We start from the raw sequence: 22,444 nt of genomic DNA, 5'->3' as shown, positions 1-22,444 counted from the left end.
ACAAATATATCGAATATGCTCTGTTTTGCAAAGTCTGATTTTCCAACTGTTAAGGGTACTGGCACTTGCGGAAAAAACAATCACTTAAATGAAAACTAAAAATATAAAGCCTATGTTTAAAACATGGCCTTTATTAATACTGCCCACTGAGCTCCATTTTTATTTTACATTGAAATACTTCTGCTTTGCAAAGAAAAGACAGAAAAGTGCATTTTACAAGAGTACTTTTTTCTTTTTAATTCTCTGCGAAAATGGAAGGAATCTGAATCACAAGTTCACAATGTGGTAAAATGAAATTAAGAAACAATAATTTCGGTAATGCTTTGCCATCACTAGTGTTTGGCTCTGACTTTGTTCTTGTCAATCAGATCCTGATACACAGTCTAGAGCATCTAGGTTATTACTCTACAGCATATTAAACACAGAAAAGGAGGTTTAAAAAAAACCCCTTTCAATGTACAAACATGAATTTAAAAACTGATTTTAAAAAATCACCTTTTTACATAATGTATATGGCAAAAATGCTTTAAATACATGATTTTGGAATTATTTACAAAATGTATCAGTCTGTGGAACAATTCACAGACAAAGCATACATAGTTGCTTTACTTAGTTGTTGCATCTCAACTTTGGGAGATAGAAATTTATTCGGCAGTATAGCAAACATAAAAACTATGACAAAGTATCTTAAGGGCAACCAAAAATTTGATCCTCAAAACAGTTTAAATACTAGGACTGCCAAAGTTTCTAAACGAGGACGTACTTTAATGATCCAGATGCCCATTTATAGTTCTATACTGTTTGAAGGACTGAGACAGACTCCCTTCAATACAGGCAAAGCTACTGGATGCAACCTCCTGTAAAAGGGACAGCTGAGAGCTATTGTCATCCAAAGAGTGAATTAACCTAGAATTTTCTTTTTTTCAATTTTATTAATATTTTAAAAAATACATAAAAATACAACATCCAATGTCTGAATAAATATATTTAACAAGTTGCAAGATAATACCTTATTTTACACAAAATTTTCAGCTTTAGAAATCTTGTTAAATAACTTCATTGTTGTTATATATTTCATTTTTGTCTTTTTGTAACAAAATAAAAACTCTGAAATTACATAGAAAAAAGACAAAATATTTTTGTCAAGGGATAAGATAGTCCACTGAAAACTTATTCACAATTCCACTGTAAACATTAATAAACATTAAAATATTTGCATAATTGTGTGCTCAAAAATCCTATAAAAAGTGGAAGACTTATTACAACTGTAGTTTTCAGTCAACTACACTTCCTTTCACAATTTATTTTGTCCCATTTACACCTTTAAACCTGGGCACACTGCTGAACATATACTTTGGCAGTTCTAAATAGCAAGTGCTTCCACAAAAATAAAAAAACAACAATAAAAAAAAACACAACATAAACCCCCTACTCACCAAGTGTTCAAATACATCTTAGTGAAAGTGCAGCAGTCACTATTCAGCTGGATAATATTTTGATGTTTATCGTGCACTTGCTTGTCTATGATTTCTATAACATTTGAAAGCTTTATTATACAAATTGAATTTGCTAAGTGCCCTTTTTCTATCTTCACAAAAAATGAAAAATTAAAGAGGAAAAATTATGACAAATATGGCAGGCTGCCTAACCTTCAGTTATTAATCAGCTTATTTTTGCAACAGAAAAAAAGAAAAGAGAGGGAATAGATACAATCCAGCCTGGAAAGGTATACAGGATATACTTAGCAATGTCAAACCAGTTGAGTGCTTTCTGTGGTTGTATTTCAGGATTTTGGGATTTATGTCCATGGCAGCAAACTGCTGGGAAGGCAAAGAAAATGTTTATCACCTGCATTCTACAGCAAGTACATTTTGTGGGGGAGATGAGGATGAGGGACTCATTCCAGTGTCTGACGAAGCAGATGACATGGAGGCTCCTGCATGAGACACTGTGGAATCAAAATAACTACATTAGACCCAAAAACTATCACAAAGATACCTAGCCTCTGGCAAACCAGAAATTAGTCCCCTAACTCTCTGCCACAGGCAGAACACTCCTCTTAATATAGGCAAGCCTATCACGTAATTTACCTTTTTTTTTTTTTAAAGAGACAGACCTCCTGGAGCCCTTCCCTCCTTGTCCATCCTATTCCTGGAATAGTTGGCTCTCTAGGCCTGCTATGCAGTGGTCACCCTATCGCTTTCATTCACCACCTTGACATTTTCTTTACTGTTTTCCTAAGTGGGATTCCTTGTTTGCTGGATCCTATGTTGTCTTCTTAGCTTTCTAGTTTCTAGTTTGGCTTCTAGTTTCCAGTGCACTGAGAAATCTGACATGAGAAACTTGATGCTCTTCTGAGACCCATTTTTTAGATATACCTTTATATGGTAAACCAAAGGGTTCTGAAATTTCACAATGGGCTTTGGTGTAATTTTTCTCTCCCATTCTTTATAGATGTTACAGTGAGTCCTTTAAACCTTCTAATTCATATCCTTTGTTTCTGGAAATTTTTCTTTTTTTTTTAAAGATTTTATTTATTTTTCTTATAATACTTCTTTGATGACAGCTTCCTCCTGCGTTTATTCAGTGCTCTTTTTCTAGAAATGCTGTGATTCAGAAGTTGTTATCTCTTGGCCAGATCCTATACTTCTCTTAGTTCTTTTCTCCTACTGTCTTTTTAACCACCTACTAGGATTTCTTTAGCTTTGCTATCTCTTCTATTACATTTTTTAAATTCCTGCTATCATATTTTTAATTTCTGAGAGAGCCGTCTTGGTCTCTGAATTGTATTAATACTATCATGTTTTGGGGATGCCTGGGTGGCTCAGTTGATTAAGTGTCTGCCTTTGGCTCAGGTCATGATCCTAGGATCCTGGGATCAAGCCCCGCATCGGGCTGCTTGGCAGGGAGCCTGCTTCTCCGTCTCCCCTGCCTCCTGCTCCACCTGCTTGTGCTCTCTCTCTCTCTGTCAAGTAAATAAATAAAATCTTAAAAAAAAAACAACATATTTTTGTTTCAAGACTACAATATCTTTCCTGTATCTCTGTATAGTGATTATAGTTTGGTGTTTTGTATGGTAACACTGTTTTTTACAAGTTCCTTTTTATTCTCATTTTCTACTTTGGTTTCTACCTTTATGTAGAAGCTTTCCTATCTGGTCTTGTGGCTCCCATATTTAAGAGGGGGCATTAGGAGCGCCTGGGTGGCTCAGTCGTTAAGCGTCTGCCTTCGGCTCAGGTCATGATCCGGGGGTCCTGGGATCGAGCCCCACATCAGGCTCCCTGCTCAGCGGGAAGCCTGCTTCTCCCACTACCCCTGCTTGTATTCTCTCTCTCGCTGTGCCTCTGTCAAATAAATAAATAAAAATCTTAAAAAAAAAAAAAAAAGGGAGGCATTAAAAAGCTAACTGGAAGCTGTGTGCGAGTATGCAGAGCTTTTCAATCATGGGCAGTGCATATGTAGTGACTGGCAAGGATCTTGCTTTTTGGTTCAGGAACCTCTAAATGTTGGTATCTGTGTTAGTTCCTTCCTCTTGGGTTGACCAGCTTCTCCAGAAGAATCCTTCAGTTTCCTCCCATGAGTGAGCATAAGCTTAGTTGCCAGCTTTCAGGAAGCCAAGAGGATAAGAGTTTCAGTTGGAAAAGGGATAGGGGTCTCATCATTCATTATTGTAAACTTTTGCTCAGGCTCATTATTTCTGATTTTGCACTTAACCCTCATCTTCAGCTATGGCTGGTGTCCCTGAGTCTACAGGGACTTCTTTTCCCTCTCCATACAGTACATTAATTTTCTGTTTTCTGCTACAGCTGCAGAAGAAGGTAGTTTGTATCACAGTATGGGACGAAAGAATCCAATTTCTTCCATTTTCAACCAATCTCCATTTTTAGCCTCACCTATATCCCTGCTTTCAGAGCTGGGGTGATGTGGTATGGGCTGGCTCGCTTCTTGTTTTGCCCCACTGGAAGGATAAACAAGCTTAGGTTTTAGCATTCTGCTAAAGCAGTCCATCTGCTTCTCAGCTTCCAAGAGAGAAGCTGTTGACATTTCTTGTCTACTGTGGTCTGCTATCCCATTATCTTTTTTTTTTTTTTTTTTGCTATCCCATTATCTTGTTCTTGTGGGTACAGGGCTTTTCATTTTCTTTACTGTTATTTTAGTGGGGCTTCAGGACGGGGTAGATGTGAACCTATCAATGTTTAACTGTAAGTCAGTCCTACACAGTTTTAAGGTCTGAATCAGACACTACTCTCTCTCCATGATTAATCCAAAGTAATTTCTCCTTCCACCAACTCCTGTACTTAGTAATACCACTCTTGGGGTCCTCATCGAACACACCCTTCCTGCTAGAAGTTAAGATCTTTAAGATCAAAGTCTGTATCTCATTCATCTCTGTACTTCTACCACCTGGAAGAGGGCCTGGCACATAGTGTGAACATATTAACGTTGAGCTGAACGATTTCAACAAATCATTTATGATCGCAAAAAAGATAATCTCTTTGAGGATAAGCCATATGCCCACTAATTTTGGTGAACCTCATAATAACAAATATAGTGCCTATTAATAGGTAACCAGTAAATATTTGTTGAGCAAAGTGAATTTCAGAGGGAGTAACTAATTCTTCCTGAGAACCCACCACATTTAATAAAATCACATTTTGTAAAACAGTTCATAGTCCTTTTTAAGAGTCTCCTCCTGATTAATCAATTCAGTTGTTGACCCACTCATTTCAATAATATCACAAAGAAGATAAAACTAGGAATCTAAAAACAACAATTAATAAATGTGTACTATATTCAAAGAATAATGTATATCTTCTAAAATGACACGATATATTTGAAAAACAAGGGAAGAAAAATTATAATCAAATTACCTTCTCTGTCTTTCTTTTTTAATCTTTTCCTCCTCCTGTCTATGGTTGCAACTTCAGACTTCAAAGACATGTAATATTTTCTGATTTCTTGTAATTTTTCTTGGAGAAAAGAGATTCGCTCTGTACTGTTCATATTCTCTAATTCATCTGAAAGGGGGAGAAAGGTTAATTTGGTTTTAAAAATAATTAAGAAAAGAAGGCAGTTCTATCAAAACTCAACTTCTAAATCAAAAGCTTTAGTTTATTAAGTTTCCATAATAATAGCTAAATAAGGCTCTACAAACAAGGATGACATTAATTAAATTCATGAATAAGATTTCTGTATATATCCCAAATTTTTTATACCAAATATGTATTACTTAAGTGATCAGATAAACACAAGAAAACATCAACACACAGCAACCCTAATCTATAATTGTAGTTATTCATCCAAATAGTTTCTTTGTATTGATGATTTTTCATTCATTGGATATTTCCAGTTATCAATTAGAAAGGGTATTTCAGTTTCACTGATACATACAAACACACATCTTATTTCATTACTGGAGATCTTTCTCTAGTTAATATTTATCAGGGTATTATTATGAAAAGGCATGGATTTGTATTTAAGATGATAAGTGGTGATTGGTAAGAGTATGTGGAAACCTACATAAATGAATATGGTAACCACTATTCTTATTTTGACATTTTAAGATAAATACCACTTATACAAAATACATTCAGGTTTTCTAAAGCTTCTTACTGAGTTGAAAGCTCCATTTATATGTTCTAGGGGATGAATTCGGATGTTTTTCCCTGTGTTTATCTTTTTCTCCATCTTTGATGTGAGGAGAAATTCTTGCAGGAGATCGTGCAAGCTTCTGTGGCTTAGACACACTAAGATGCTTTACTGGTGTACATTTACTTGAATTGTCCAGGACAGGAAGATCTTCACTATCACTGCTTTGTCCTATAATAAAAAATTGATTCAGAGATTATAAATGACAAAAATATCAAATTATCAAAATGCAGCAGACCCAGCAATTACACTTTTTGGTATCCTACAGAAATAAGTATACAAACGCACAAATTTCTTAACAGTAAAGAAATGGAAATCTAAATGCCCACCGATAGGAAAAAGGTTAAAAATTACATACAGTTGATTCTTGGACAATGTTGGGGTTAGGGGCACTGACCCCCATGCAGTCAAAAATCTGCATTTACTTTTGACTCCCCAAAAACTTAATTACTAATAGCCTACTGTTGACCAGAAGCCTTACTGATACATAAAGCTGATTAAAACATATTGTGTATGTTATCTACAACATTGCATAGTATATTCTTACAATAAAGTAAGCTACAGAAAAGAAAATGTTAGAAAATCATAAGAGAAAATACATTTGCAGAACTCTAAAAAATCTGTGTATAAATCGATCTGTACAATTTAAACCCATGTTGTTCAAGGGTCAAATATACTACTGAATAATTTGCTAAAATTGTTAAAAAGAATGAGCTAAAGTTTACAAGAACAAAAATGGCAAAATATCCAACATACACTGTTAAATAAAAAAGCAAAGTTATAAAACAATATGTATAGTATTGCCCCATTTATGTTTAAAAAACAAGACATAAAACCACCCAAACTGCACAAATGAAAAAGCACAAAAATACTTGATGTATACACATCCTTTAACATGTGTATAATAAAATGTGAGCAGAAAATTGTTTGCAACTCTGTCCCTCCTCACCAAATTTGTAATTAAACATGTTTTTGCTTTTCACTTCATAACAAATTAGAATTCTGTTTTGTTTTTTTTTTCCCAATCTCTTACACCCTTCCACCCTACTCTCAAACGCCAACATTGCCTTCTACTGAAAAAGCAAAGTTAGAATGTTACATACTCAATTTCCCAGCCCTTCTTCTACCTGTATCTGTCTTTATTAACTTTTGGGGGTGCTCAGAAAGAGAATGTTTTTGAAGACTAATCTCTTCAGCTATACGCTTAAAACCATCCACTCACAGCTCCTCTGGAATATCCCAACATCAATTATCCATCTTCTTTTATCTTCAACTTCTTTTCCTAGTCTACCAACATGCTTACATCTTTCCCACTCTGAGAGTGGGAGGGAAAAGAAGGAAAATTTCCCTTTTTAGCTGGCACCTCTTTCCTTCTCTTTAAAGTCAAATTTCTTTTTTTTAAGATTTATTTATTTGACAGAGAGAGACAGTGAGAGAGGGAACACAAGCAGGGGGAGTGGGAGAAGCAGGCTTCCTGCTGAGCAGGGAGCCCAACTCGATCCCAGGGCCCTGGGACCATGACCTGAGCCGAAGGCAGACACTTAACGACTGAGCCACCCAGGCGCCCCTAAAGTCAAATTTCTTGAAAGAAATTCTTTGTTATCCTGATTTCCACACCTTCTAATCACATTCTCATGCTCCTGTTAGGGTCCCAACATTTACAATTCACCAAATTCAATGAATGCATTTTAATCCTATTGCATATCCTATAGCATTCAAAACTTCTTTCTTATTCAAACCCACTAGTGTTTAGTGATTTGCATTTGTCTCTGATCAGTGCCCATATAAAGAGATAGCCCATTGAATTCTATTCTTGGTTCTTTTTATTTTCATTTTACAACTCTCCCATAGCAATCTCATCATCTTGCAATCCTTCACATATCCATCTTCTAAAAACAGACTATTCTAAGCTCTAGACCCCTACTCCCCTAATACTGGGTACCTCTAACTCACCTTTCCCGAAATTACTCTTCCAACAACCTGCTGCTACTCCTGTATTCCATGTTCATTAACCAGTCCCTCATATGTAACTACTAGTGAGTCCTAATGATTTCACGTCCCATCACTTTAATTCATTTTTCTCGCCAAATATTAAGTCCCCAAAGTAAAACTGATATCTCCTTTCTTCCTTTCTTTTTAATCTTTTTAACTTTTTAGATAGTCTTCAAACTTACAAAAAAATTGTTAAGAACAGTTACCAAAAAATGTTTTTCTGACCCATTTGAAGGTTAAGTTGCCCAGCCATACTTGAGTACTTCAGTGTTTGTTTCTTATAAACAAGAACATTCTCCTTGTGTTAGTTATCTACAAACTGGCCCCAAACTTAGCAGTTTAAAACTACAAATGGTTAATATCTCACAATGTCTGAGAACTGGGGTCTGGGAGCAGCTTGGCTGTGTGGTCTGACTCGGGAATCTTGTGATGTTGCAGTCAAGCTTTTAGCTGAAGCTGTGGTCTCTGAAGACTTGACTGGAGCTGAAGAATATATTTCCAAGATGGTTCACTCACGTAGCTTTTGGCAAGAGGCCTCAGTTCCTCGCTTGCTATTGGCAGGATGTGCTCAGTTTACCATGTGGACCTCCCCACAGACTGCTGTGTCCTCAGGACTTGGCAACTAACTTTCCCCAGACCAAGTGATCCAAGGGAGAGCAAGGAGGAATCTGCAGTGCCTTTTATGACCTATTCTCTGAAGTCATAGTCTATCACTTCATCCAGCCCACACTCAAGGGAAGGGAATTAGGCTTTGTCTCTTGCAGGGGAAGAGTATCAACAGATTTGTAGATATGTTTTTAAAACCACCACACACTTAGAGAACCATAATACAACAATCAAAATCAGGAAATAAACACAAACATATTATCACCTAATCCTCAGATCCCCTACAAGTTTCTCTACTTGATCCAATAATGTCTTTTGTTAGCAATAGGATCCAGGTGAGAATCATGCTGCTTTTGTCATGGCTCATAAGTCTCCTTTAAATCTGCAACAGTTCCTCTTTCTTTGACTTTTATGATCTTTGCAATTTCTTAAATTACAGACCAGTTATTTTATAGAAGATCCTTCAGTTGGAATTTGTTGATGGTTCCTCCTGATTATATTCAAGTTATGCATCTTTGACAGGAATGTTACAGATGTGCTGCTGTGTTCCTGTTGCATTCTGCCAGGTAGTACGTAATTCCCATCTGTCCCATTACCAGTCGTGTTCACTTTGATCGTTTGACAAACGTATCTGCCAGGCACCATGACGTTATTCAGTTGCCCTTTGTAATTCCTGCTGCCTCTCTATTCTCATTTCCCATCACTCCTCCTCTATACTCTACATCTGTACTGTCCAGCCACTAGCCACATGTGGCTCTGAGAACTTCAAATATGGTTCAAAAGTTTTCCTTTGAAATGCCTTTTATCTTGTATAAATTATATGCTCCCTCCATGGGATATGTATCTACTATAACCTAGAATTTTCCTTTCAGACTTGTATGAAGGCATGGTTTGGAGATAAAACTTTAATTTGTCAAAATCAACCATGTTTATTTCTACTATATTCTACAACTTAGTTTTATTCCATATTGTACAGAAGTCTTTCTCATGTATTTTATTCATACTGATTTACTAATTTCCTTGTTTCCATAAGAATCTTATCTTGTTCTAAAAATACCATGATACTATTTAGAAATCAGCTTTTCTAGATTAAAGTAAACCATTCCATTCAGAAATGTAAACTTAGGGCGCCTGGGTGGCTCAGTTGGTTGGGTGACTGCCTTCGGCTCAGGTCATGATCCTGGAGTCCCGGGATCGAGTTCCGCATTAGGCTCCCTGCTCGGCAGGGAGTCTGCTTCTCCCTCTGACCCTCCCCCCTCGCATGCTCTCTCATTCTCTCTCTCACATAAACAAAATCTTTAAAAAAAAAAAAATTAAAAAAAAAAAAGAAATGTAAACTTAATCTGCTTTTACCACTAAAGCAAATATTACTTTCCTATTATTCAAGATCCTCAAATACATTCCTCAATATTAAACCACTTTACATAAGAAATACAAATGAAATATGCATAAAAAATAAATCACAGCTATCCCAGCTCTAAATAAAATTGACAGGCCCCTTCAGATTAAAAATGAGAAAACTGTTATTCCCAGAACATAATAAACCAAACATTAAATTTTTTTTCCTTTTTATTAAGTAAATTCTACCCCCATCGTGGGGCTTGAACTCACAACTCTGAGATCAAGAGTCGCATGCTCTACCAAGTGAGCCAGCCAGGTACCCCTAAAGCAAATTTATTTTTAAACTGACACAAATGATCAAACCAACAAAATGCTGAAAATATTAACACTATGGTAAAGGCAGCATTGGAAAGCACCAACCTGTTCCATTCTTTTCACTTTTGGCTACAGCACTTGTTCGCTTTGGGGTACGCTTTTGCTTTTTTGCCAATAATCCACTATTTCCATCACTTGGCCTTTTCTGACCTGAAATAAGGGGAAAGAGACAATTGAAAAAAATATATACCTATTTTGGATACCATTCGTTTATTATAAAAGAGAGACATGGAAATTATTTACAGGATGAAAGATTTCACAATTTCAGTGGAATGGGCAGCTTCCCATGATGCCATTTCAATGATTTATTCAGTCTACATGCTTTCCGAGAATGTCACCATCTCTAAATAAAAAATAATTCTTGTCATCTAGAACGACTATGGTGCCTCCATATTCTGGGAGAAGAACTTTATCTCCAACTTTCACGCTAACTGGTTGAATCTCTCCACCCTTATCCTTTAGAGCCCGATCCAACAGCTACTTCTGTTGTTTGCAATACTTCTCCATGAGATTTCTCTGGAAGCATAATGCCTCCTTTGGTTACAGTTTCAGCTGCACTCCTTTCAGCTAAAACTCAGAGAGGGGAAGAAACTTTCTAAATGCCTGTGTTGCCAAAACTCCGGCCGCCGCAGTTCGTACCCCGCTCTCAAGCCAATGCCACAGCAAGAGCAGCTGTAATTACTCACTTGTCTACTCAACATAAATTTCTAGATATACTTCTTTTTTAAAGGCAGGGGAAAGGAGAGGGGGAAGTAGGAAGGAAAGAATGAACAGGAGGGAGGGAGGGAACTTTACTGCTCAAACATTCCTAAAACTCTGAACTTACTAATTTTGGGGTTGAAAAGAAAGGCTGATATTCTCCCTAGAAAGTCCTTACCCTTCTCTCTGTTTTCTCTTTCTTGAACAATTATACTACAGGTACCAGAGGCAACACTGGCTTCAAACCCATTTGCTGATTCCCTCTCACAGAGACCTTCTTGAGATTCTTCAGCAATGCTATCAACTTCAATGGTTATGTCACTCTCACTTTTTATACTTCGAGACTCATCTTGACTGAGAGTAAGTGGTGAAGCTACTGAAAAGTTATGCTGTACTACAGGAGGTAGGGCAGGTGGAATAGAAACAAGAGAGTTAGACTCAGAGCTTTCAACTACTACATCTTCAATACTGGTCTTATCCTTCTCATCCAAATCATCCAAATCGACTTCATGGCAAACCAAAGTCTCAGGCCCAATCAGAGGCATTGCATCCTCGTCTTCTTTCAGGGGAGTATTTACAGTTTCTTCAGCTGGACTGTCAGATTTTTCACTAGTCAGTTCTTGAATGCGTTGGTTTGACTCTGCAATTAATGACGGCATTCCTTCATTTTCTATTTCAAAATGTTGTTCAGAATTTAAGTTTTTCGTTCCCTCAGATGCAGCACAGTCACTGGTCTTTTCTTGAGATATGCTGTTTGTCATTTCCATTCCATTCTCAATTCTTATTTTTTTCTCTGGTGATGACTGTCCCAGTATTTTCCGTTTCAACTTTTTTTCTTTTGCACATTGGTCAGTTTCATCTTCGGTAGTAGAAGAAAAGGTTTTACTGTCTAATGAAGAAAATTCTAGACTCTGAGCTTCTATATGAGGTTCACTTCCTGCTTCATCCTGGCTAAATGATGAAATCTTTATAATTTCTAAAGAAAGATCTTTTGTCTTGCTTCGTCTTCCCTTTCCCTTAGGAGATTTTTCGGCCTCTTTCTTAACTTCTTCTGCGTGTTCTACTTTATTTCCAAAAATCTGTACTATTTGTTCATTCTCTCCAACTTCTAACTTCAGTGTTTCTAAAGGCTGCATTTGCGTCCTTTCGTTTTCTTTTAATATATGTGCAGCGATCTTTGGGTTTTCTTCATCTAGTTTATCATCATTTAAATTTTCATTTTTTTCTAGTTCTTTAATATCAGGAGAAAGTTCTTCATTCATCAAATTCTTTTCTAAAAGGTCTTCTGTTTCACTATCAGATGAGCAAGAGTCTGCAAAAGGAAATATATTACAAAGGTTTCTATGTTAATTACCAGTGTAACTTTAGAATAAAAATTCTACCAAACAAAACTCTTAACCATTTATCTCTGAATGCCTCCCTGTAGAAATTTCTGATAAATCATACATTTGTGCCAAAAATGGGGGTACTTCAAATTAAACTCCATGTAAAAATACAATACATTGAAAATATTACTATCTCAATTCTATAAAAGAACTATTTTGCATTTTTCACTAGTATCATGTTTAGGCTATGTTAATCCTTAGAAAAATCAAAGGACTAGGGGCACCTGAGTGGCTTAGTCGCTTGAGCATTCCACTCTTGGTTTTGGCTCGGATAATGATCTTGGGGTCGTGAGAGTGAGCCCCACGTCGGGCTCCACACTCAGCAGAAGTCCACTTGGGATTCTCTCTCCCTCTGCCCCTTACCCCTGCACGCATTCTCTAAAATAAATAAATAAATCTTAGAAGAAAAAAGAAAAATTAAAGGACTAGTACTGAGATTATATTAATGCATTAGGTGGTTTGATCAGAGATCTAATAGGTACTGATTAGTAAATGTGATGGCATTTTGTGTCCCTAGAAAGAACTATTTAAAATAATTCTGGAAAGAGATGTACAAAATGAGCAATCTGAATTCCCAAAACTTTAAATGTTCTTCTGATTAAAAGACATAAAAGTATAGGCAAGCTTTTTTTTTTTTTTTTAAGATTTTATTTATTTATTAGAGAGACAGAGACAAGCAGTGGGGAGCAGCAGGCAGAGGGAGAAATAGGCTCCCTGCTGAGTAGAAAGCACAACACAGGGCTGGATCCCAGGATCCTGGGATCATGACCTGAGCCGAAGGCAGACCCTTAACCAGCTGAGCCACCCAGGCACCCCTAGTCAAGCTACCTTCTTACAAAAGAAATCATTCTCATTAAGTTAAAGAATTTTTAAAATAATAAAGTTGGATCTATAAAATATAAAAATTCTGGGGGCGCCTGGGTGGTTCAGTCGTTAAGAGTCTGCCTTCGGCTCAGTCATGATCCCAGAGCCCTGGGATCAAGTCCCTTATCAGGCTCCCTGCTCTGCGGGAAGCCTGCTTCTCCCTCTCGTACTCCCCCCCTGCTTGTGTTCCCTCTCACTGTGTCTGTCAAATAAATAAAATCTTAAAAAAAAAAAAATTCTGCCCACATGGCGATCATATTGTAAGCAAGTTCAAAAAGGCAAACTTAAATGTATTTTAAGTGAAAAGGTATATGGCTTTGTGGTTTTATCATATTCAAAATTTAGAATCCATTTGTTCTTATGTTAAAAAAGAACTTTTATCTGGGAGGTGAGCAAGACTGAGACTACTGTACTGTGTAGTTTCATAGGTTGTACACTGCACAAGAGCATGCTATCTAAGGACACCTTTCACTTGGTGGACATCTTGCATTTATGTATTATGACAACTTTCCAGCAGATGGCAGTAATGAGGTAGGAGCAGGCCCTTTTCTAATTTACACACTGACACCATATGGACAAATGGCAATCTTGTAGTTCAGAAGAGCTTTTTTCTTGAAGAGAGGGAAAATTTTATTTAAGACCACTATGTGACATTTTAAATTACATGGGAAAGCACATGAAGGTAGAAAAGGGGAAAGAGTTAAAAGCAAAATAGAGTATGTTCACCTGTACTCATCACAAAATGCCTATACCACATTACTTTGTGCTTTTGGAGATTTTGGTCTCAGCTTTGTTGAAATATCCTATGTGAACAGCACTGAATTACAAGAAACACTGGTGCATGTTTTGAAAGACAGTGTAGCACAGAGTAGGATGCATGACTTGTCAACCCATCTTCTTTAAAATAGAATATTCCTACAATACTGACAAGAAATTCCCAAATTAAAGTAAAACATCACTAAATTTTAAGTAAACATGATCTAAAATATTTTCTTCAAACCCAATTTTGTAGTTTATAGGAGATTAAAAAGTTTAGATGACTTTCTATAAGTCTCTCCACAAGTGAAGTTTTATTATTTATATTATTGATTTTTAAAAAATCAATGATCCTCAAAATTGAGCACCTTCCATTCCATTTGACAGAGGTGAGCTGTCTGGCATATTGCTTCGAGCACTTCTGGTACCTGATTTTCCTTCACTGTTTGGAGTCTTAGACAAACCATATGGCATGTTTGATGAAAGTGTAGATTTTAAAGGAGGTCGTCCTCGTTTTGACTTCTGCCTCTCCTCATCCTTCTTTTCATCCTTTTCACTGTCGTCTTTATTCTGGGTAACAACAACAAAATGTATGAGAAGGGCCAGTGCCTTAGAAAAAATAAACGTTCTACTTCTCCAAGGAGAGCCGTAACTCAAAAAGGTTATGTATTTTATATGTCAACTCTTAATTTGTGCTTATAGAAACATTAAAAGTAAGTAGTTTTCCAACACAGTGTGTTTCTATGAATATGATAGTGTACAGTTTGCAACACTGCAATTACATTGTGAAAGCCAGAGTCCATGCATTAGAGAGATGTACAACTACTCTGTACTTTCCCCCTCGTTCCTTACTACTCCCTGAGCACCATTAAACAGGCAAAACACTAGGTGAATCTCTATAGCAAAGGCTGAAAATCAAGGGTGTGGCTGTGGGTACAACTAGCCAGCGGGTATGTGTATTAAAATCTAGTGTAAGCTTTAAAGACAGTTGACTTAAAAAAATCCTAAAATCTGGCAACCCTGAGTCTGCATCCCACAGGAGACTGGTGAGTTCCACCCCCGCTTGATGAGGCATGTGTCCTTTTTGTCACTATCAATCCTGCTTTACCTTTTTTCTCTAGAGCCGCTATAGACATTTGAGTTTGAAGCCTATATCCTAAGGGGTCCCTGGTTTTTATCTTTCCTGAAACAGTGTGATAATGTGTTTACATTTTTTATGTTTTTAGCTTCTGGGTTGTAAGAGAGAAAATCACAACTACCTTAAAAGAATCAAGATGATTATTACAATGAGAAAACAAAATTTATAAAAAACAGTACAATATAAATAATACCTATACTTATCATAAAGGATATGCCTCTATATACGTACTTTTGCTTTTTTCTTTTGTTTTTTCTTTGGTCCACCTTTGTCCAAAGGCCAGATTATCCTGTCAGCCTTCACCCATTCATCATACCTTAAAACAAAGAAAAAAATTAAAACTTCACAATACCTTATTTGAATGTACGCACCAAATAAAACAACAGTGACAAAACTAGAGTTTGGTTCTAGTGTTGGCAGAAACGTGATGAGCACAGGGGCCGGCTTGCTGGTGAGGTGCTTTGTAGACCTGCCACCAGCAGGAGGAGGCAAGAGAATTTCTTGGGGTAAACAAAGTTAGATAGAAGAAGAGCTAGGTGAGCAAACTCTATGCAGATTCACGACTGAACCACTTTTGGTTTCCACAACTGCACTTTTGTTTCCCATAGATCTGAGCTTACTGAAATACGCTTATGCTACACTGCCATTCGCTCTGTTGACCGAATAATGCAAAGAGAAGTCAGGTGAATTCATATTTGTAATAGGATCAGGTTCCAGGTTTATTTATAAAGTCCCTGTCAACTCTCTTTTCCTCCCAGAACTCTACAGCCTCCAGTATTTCTAATAAAATTTTATTCTGAACTATGTCATCTCTAAAACTCAGAAATTTTTTAGAGATATTTCATTTCCTTTATCCACGTTTATTCTGTTTACCTCAAATTGAAAATTCATTTCCCCTATACCTTCTTCCAAAATATTAACATCACTTTTAAATTGCAGCATAGTCCAAGTTACTAATCTGGGGCAAATAAACTTTCTAGAACTAAATACCAGTTCTTATGTAAACATATAGGTATTTATAGAGCTCAATCAAAATCTAAAATCTAACCATTTAAGCAAAAAACACTACAGGCAGTTCTTGTTTTGAACTGCACCATGTTAATGAAAAGCACCCTCACACTTTGTAACCCAGTTACCATGGTGCCATGCAAAGTAAAGACATAGTTCCAATATCCACATTTTGGTTGACACAGGACCATGACTATCTATACTACGGTTTGAAAACTCTTCCTGGACTAACCCAATACTTTCATTTTGCCAGGCTTTTAAGTATCTGTACATTCGTACCTCATTTAGAAATATTCATTCATTTGGACATTTACTGAGGGCTTACTAGCATGCCAGGCACTGTATGAGGAAATATGTAGAGAATAATAGAGAAGAAGAGGAAGATCCTTCCTCTCTGCACTTGCAGTGTGGTGTGAAAGACAGTTAAATAAGTACAGTCTGGTAAACGCAGTAAGAGGGTTATTTAGGGCTATTTATGTATCTGGTCCAGGGCTAACAAAGGAGTAACTGCCCAATTCCAAAATTCCACAGGACATACCAGACAACCAAGAAGCACAGGTCTAATCTAGAGTACACTCGGTCCAGGCCACACTGGCCTGGTCACCACAGTTATGTCATGTAGGTGGCTCCAGCATTAATACTGCCAACCGGGGGTGATCCCAGAATTTCTCAACTACAGACCAGAACTCCCCTCACAGTTGCACATGCTACCCTGTTGTAGAAATCCAACTGGATTCTCTAGGAACTAGTGATTCTGTTTCAATAAGCAGACCAGAATTATACTAGCTTTTAAGAGTATGGAAGGACAATGAAAAACCACAAACCATGTGAGTAACTTGTTGGGAAGATAACCAACTAGGAAGAACATGAGCATATAATAAAATGACTGTTGAGAGAAGTCAAATAGTAAAACACTAAAAAGATGAGCACAAAGGATGATAGGAAGGGGACATTCTAGAAAGCGGAACAGAAGAACAGCCTCACACAGAGATAAGTAAGAATGGACGGCAAGGAACTGAACAGAAGCAGAGGAAAAATGACGGTTATCGTGTGCTGTAACTGCAAAGGCAGTGACTCAGGGCTGACAAAATAGCCCCCATCCTGACCCAATTCAACAATACATGCATACAAAACAACAGACCTCAGAGATGGACTAAAGAATTTGCAGAGAATGGTCGAATCATGTTGTGTGCCTGAAACTAGTATGTCGTTGTATGTCAACTATAAACATTCAAGAAATATTTTTTTATATTACAGAAGTTCCGGGGCACCTGGGTGGCTCAGTCGGCTGAGTGTCCGACTCTTGATTTCGGCTCAGGTCATGATCTCAGGGTTGTGAGATCAAGGCCCACTCCCCACCCCCGACCAGGCTCCAGGCCTAGCAGGAGTCTGCTTGAGATTCTCTCTCCCTCTGTCCTCCCCTTGCTCGTGCTCTCGATCTCTCTCTAAAATAAGTAAATAAACTCTTTAAAAAAATTTAAAAGCTTCTAGTGTTGTCAGAACTTTGTGAAGGGCTTAGGGACTGGTTTGAGAAATTTTAAAGTTTTATATGCTATTCATTAAACCCATACTCTTAAAATGATGCAAAATGAAAGAAACCTAACTCTCCGTCACTAAAGAAAACAGTCAACAGGGGCGCCTAGGTGGCTCAGTCAGTTGAGCATCTGCCTTCGACTCAGGTCATGATCTCAAGGTCCTGAGATCAATCCCCACGTCGGGTTCCCTGCTCAGCGGGAGCCTGCTTCTCCCTCTCCCTCTGCTGCTCCCCCTGCTTGTGCTATCTCGCTCTTCCTCAGTCAAATAAATAGAATCTTAAAAAAAACAGTCAACATTTATTGAGCACATACTACATGCCAAGCACTATTCTAAACACTTTGTATATTAATACAGGTATTAAGCATTATTTCTCACAACATCTCTATAAAGCAGGTACTTTATCTTCCCCAATTTAGAGGTCAGGGAATTGACACATAACAAAGCATACTTCCAGTGCGTAGGGAAACCCTGAAGCACATTGGCTCCAAGCAAACACAGGGCAAGCAGAGAGATTAAACACACAAGACCTTCCAAAAGAAAGAGAAAAGTAGTCCCTGACATTCAGGAACTTGCCTAGTACTGTCAGCGACAGAGCTGATCCGGCACTCATAGCTAGGTCCTGTTGTTCTCCTGTTGGACATCAACAATTTCAGAGAACACGAGACAAGTCTGCTCCATGACCAGGATGGATCAAGACAAAAACAAGACCACTTCGTAATAGTGCCTAAATACAGGAAAAAAGGGGCACCTGGGTGGCTCAGTCAGTGAAGCGTCTGCCTTCAGCTCGGGTCATGATCCCAGGGTCCTGGGACCGAGCCCCGCTTTGGGCTCCCTGCTCAGTGGGAAGCCTGCTTCTCCCTTGGCCTCTGTCCCTCCCCCTGCTTCTGCTCTCTCTCTCTCTCTCTCAAATAAAATCTTAAAAAAAAAAAAAATAATACAGGAAAAAAAGAAACATTGTCCAAGCCACAAAAATGACCTACATCCTTTTTATCTTGAATGACTTGCTGCTTCTTTACCAATTACAACAGTAACCTTGGTCTAGTCTCTCCTTCTAGATAAGATTTATTAAGATAACCAATCATAGAATTATCACCACTTCATGACCATGTCCAATCCAGAGCAAAGCCCACTTCCTTAAACCCTCCCCCAAATCACCTAACAAGCTCAAATCTGAGTCTTTTCTAATCTTTTTAAATTAACCAATTTAGAATTATTACAATGCTTGATACAAGCTTGATTTTGAATAAATGTAATTAAACAAACCACTTGCACCACTGAGGGCTGCAGGCCTGCCTCCCTGCCCATGTCCTGCAGGATGTTCCCACAAAATCCTGGGCTATTGCTGTTCCCAGAGGCAATGCCCTGGACTTTCATTAATTCATCTAACACCCTCTGAGATGCCCCATGGTATCCCATACTCTGTGTTCTCCCTCACTGCAAATGAGTTATCCAACCTATTCAACTATAGATAGGATCTTGGTGGGGTGGGAGTACTGACATAGCTAGTAAAACAGTGGGGATGTTGAAAGTTTTGGAGGCTTCACATAAAAGGTGTGCTTTAAAAATACCTATATACCATTTGCTTTAGTCCACAACATTAAACTGATCTTTCTGAACCATGTTAAAGAAATTGTAATAGTAAGAAAATAGATTTCTTGCTTACCTGACATTCCATCCATAGTAATGTACCAAGTATAAAACTTCTCCATCATCAATTTCAGTGCTCTTAATACTAGCTTCATAGATTTTCTGCGTTTTCCCTCGACCATATTTTACTTTCACTTTGGTTCCTGTTAGGCAGGGTTCCATGTCTTCCTCATCTTCCTCCCCTTCAGAGTCACATTTGCTTTCAGTTTCTTCCCTGCGGCAAGTTATAACATTGATAATGCTACTAATTTAAATGGAGAACAAACTAATATATGCTAAAAGAATCCAACATGTAGAATAGTCAAAACCTAAGTATTACCTTAATAACGTGTCAGTGGAGGAGGAGAAGAAGGAGGAGAAGGAGAAGATTTTTATGGACTACCTACTAAGGAATTTATTTATTGTGTAAAGGTGCACTGTACCACAAGTAAATCTATTATTTCTTAAAGGCCAATCAATAATCACAGTTAATGATGATGTAGAGTCTGATTAATCACTTTTGATAAAACAAAGGTCCACATGCTTTGAAAAAGTCTTTAGGATTCATACTCCAGTGCCACCTTATTATGTGAAAATTATCTAGCTTGTAACTTCCTGCAACTAAATTGTCTTAAAGCTGCTACTACTCAATTTTGGAATGGTTCTTCAAAACTGTTCTAGTGGGCACAATAATGAACAGGGGCTATCTACCTTAGTAAATACCTTTTAAACTAGTTTATATTTTAAAGGTTACTCTACCCTAACAAAGAAACAATAGATATTTGAATATCAGGTTACTTGTTGAAACTGTGAGATAGCACCAGGGGAACAAAGCTTTGTGTATCTTGTATTGATTTCTTGTGTTTTTACTCCTCTCCCATCAACTTTTCTTTGTTTCAAATAATCAGGTATAAAAGAGATTGACATAGGGAGGTCCACAATATTTTTAATATTTTTACAAACAAAACATTCTGTATTAACCCTGGTAAGGATTCAGAAGAGATCTGCACCAAAGATCATTCTAGTGTCCTAAGAGTTTTAAATGCTTTAGAGGAGGCATTGTGCTTTAATAAACACAGGGCATTAATTTGGGGACCACTAGGGGAACCGACATGAAGAAGCTTTTTCAACCCCATCTGCCCTGGGAATGTTTTATCTTGAAGGACACCTTCCAACATCTCCTGTTTCCATGATTCCTGTTATAGAATGAGAATACAGACTATGTTTTTCTATACATTCAATCTTTCATAAAAGGGAATATTGTTCTTCATATTCAAGTCTGTGAAACTTTGTCTAAAATTAGTATGTTTCTTCTACTTATCAACTATAAAGGCTTTTTAAACCACACATTTTATATATATGTGTGTTATGTGTTTTATGTATTATGTACATATAACACGTATTTTGATACTTATTTTTAACAAAACTTCAAACTATAATTAAGCCCTACTTTTTTAAAGTGGTTCACCTTTGCTTAAATTTATTGTCCAAATTTTGAAATACTACACTCACATCATTATATTCAACTCCAATTATCTCCTCCCAGCTTTCCTAATACTAATCCTACTTCACTACAGAACTTTCTTTACTCACTAATCTAACTCACATGTAATTGTGATAGCTCTTATACCTATTTTTACTGATTCATAAAATTACCTCTTCCACTCACCAATCATTCCTAATTTTCCAAGTATTTTCTCAATGGTTAATTTTTGGATGGGTGTCAGCCACTAGTTGGATGCAGCAGGCAGTACTCTTCCCCAATTTTCCTTAACAACTCAAATTTCTAGAAAATTTATCATCATATAATGTAATAATTGAAAAGTAACTATGGAGAAGAGCTTATGTTACAAGAACATGTGTTATGCTGTTGTTGCTGAATTAAAATTCATTTTTTAGTAGCATATAAAAATTAGTAAATCCATCTGACAACACAGAAATGGCCAACTAAACACAGTCGGACATTACTTTGATCTAGCTGGACTGCCTCATCTTTGGTTATTTTTAAGTCAGTTCAGTCCATACATGTAGAATACATGGAAAAAAAATACCAACACTCAACAGCAAACAGGATGAACATTAAAAAAAACTGAAATTTATTGGTGTGATGTGGGGCAAGAATGTATTTTCCAAACTAGAATCAGGGGTGCATGCCACTTATTCCAATACAATAACTTGAAAAAGAAAAATGTCTCAGATCAAGCTAACACACAGAAACATCTGCTAGTACTGTGCACCCATGTGTTTGTTAGCTTTCCCACATTGTACCTTTTTTAAAATGGAATTTTTGCTGTCGCTGTTTCCTCTTGTCCACTTCCTCCATTTTTCTCCAGCTCCCTTCCCTGCTGTCAACTGCAGGACCTTTCTTTTGACTGGGTGGCGCAGCCTTCTTTGAGGCCACTGTTTAGGGCACAAGTGCTATTAAAATGGTGCGACCAGTATATTCTCCAATTCCGAAAGGCAATACACATCATCTTCACAATGTGTCTCACCTTCATCAGACAAGAGGAATGGAAGTCCCAATAAGAAAACATTCCCTCAAACCTGAATCTCTAAGCAGGAACAGAGCGCTGCTGTACCCCAGACAGGTGCTTCTGGAGAACAAATATAAGATAATGTACCTCTCTTGGCTTTTCTCTTCCTCTTCATCTGAGTCTTTATCAGAATCCTCCTGCTTTTTAATTTTCTTCTCCTTTTGCTTTGGTGTGTTTTTTCTCCCCAGTAGTAGCTCATTTTCTTTTTTCTCTGCGGTCTCATAATCATCAACTACATCCTTATTTTCTGTATCATCTTTTAATTTGTCTTCTGTTTTCTCTTCTTCAATTTCCTTTTTAATAGAATGTGCATCTCGAGCTATTCTCCTTCGTCCCTAGTAGAAGGGGTAAAAGCTTTAAAATAGCTATCACTACAAACACAGGGGGGAAAAAGGCAGAAGATGCTTCTTTTTCTTATACCTTCACAGCAATGAGTAGTCATCTCTCTGGCTTGAGACATGACAATGACAACCCATCAACCCTTGTGTACTTCTCCTTTCAACCCATGCAAATTACTTAATTATGTCCATGCCTACCATGATCCTTGGCTACATACTACAGAAAAAATAAAAATTTCCTCCTTTGTTCACTACATTATTTTATGTCACTTTTAATATTTCTTGACTACAATAAAGTTTTTTAATTGTAGTTGACATACAATGTTATATTAATTTCAGGTGTACAGCACAGTGATTTGACAATTATATACATTATGCAGTGCTCACCATGATAAGTGTAGTTACCATTTGTCACCAGACAGTCATCACAATATTATTGACTATATTCCCTATGCTGTACTCTTCATCCCTGTGATTTATTTTATAACTGTTAGTTTGTGCCTCTTAATCCCCTTTACTTATTTTGCCTATCTCCACACCCCTTTCCCTCTGGCAACCACCAGTTTGTTCTCTGTATTCATGAGTCTGTTTCTGTTT

General features: G+C 37.2%; 1 protein-coding gene across 4 annotated transcripts in view; it reads right to left on the bottom strand.

The window, feature by feature from the left end:
• Nucleotides 1-211: 211 nt before the first annotated feature.
• The window catches only part of ARID4A (AT-rich interaction domain 4A), a 63,977-nt gene continuing 41,744 nt past the window's right edge, over nt 212-22,444 (bottom strand). For 3 of the 4 annotated variants that reach the window (XM_045900945.3, XM_045900946.3, XM_054513731.2), the window contains exons 16-24: nt 21,597-21,844; nt 19,013-19,210; nt 15,037-15,121; nt 14,036-14,237; nt 10,841-11,974; nt 10,009-10,113; nt 5,614-5,820; nt 4,872-5,018; nt 212-1,948 (exon numbers count right to left, since the gene is read on the bottom strand). In XM_045900945.3, the coding sequence (XP_045756901.1) occupies nt 1,845-1,948; nt 4,872-5,018; nt 5,614-5,820; nt 10,009-10,113; nt 10,841-11,974; nt 14,036-14,237; nt 15,037-15,121; nt 19,013-19,210; nt 21,597-21,844 (2,430 nt within the window). In that variant the 3' untranslated portion in view covers nt 212-1,844. The remainder of the gene's footprint in view (nt 1,949-4,871; nt 5,019-5,613; nt 5,821-10,008; nt 10,114-10,840; nt 11,975-14,035; nt 14,238-15,036; nt 15,122-19,012; nt 19,211-21,596; nt 21,845-22,444) is intronic. The other variant, XM_045900947.3, reaches the window with a different exon arrangement.

Source organism: Mirounga angustirostris, unplaced genomic scaffold (assembly GCF_029215605.1).
Source record: "Mirounga angustirostris isolate CCGP_5_RB_7025 unplaced genomic scaffold, mMirAng1.0.hap1 SCAF_9, whole genome shotgun sequence".
NCBI classification, from domain to species: Eukaryota; Metazoa; Chordata; class Mammalia; order Carnivora; family Phocidae; genus Mirounga; species Mirounga angustirostris.
Note: the sequence above shows the minus strand (reverse complement) of the source record. Positions and strands in the feature narration are given on the sequence as shown.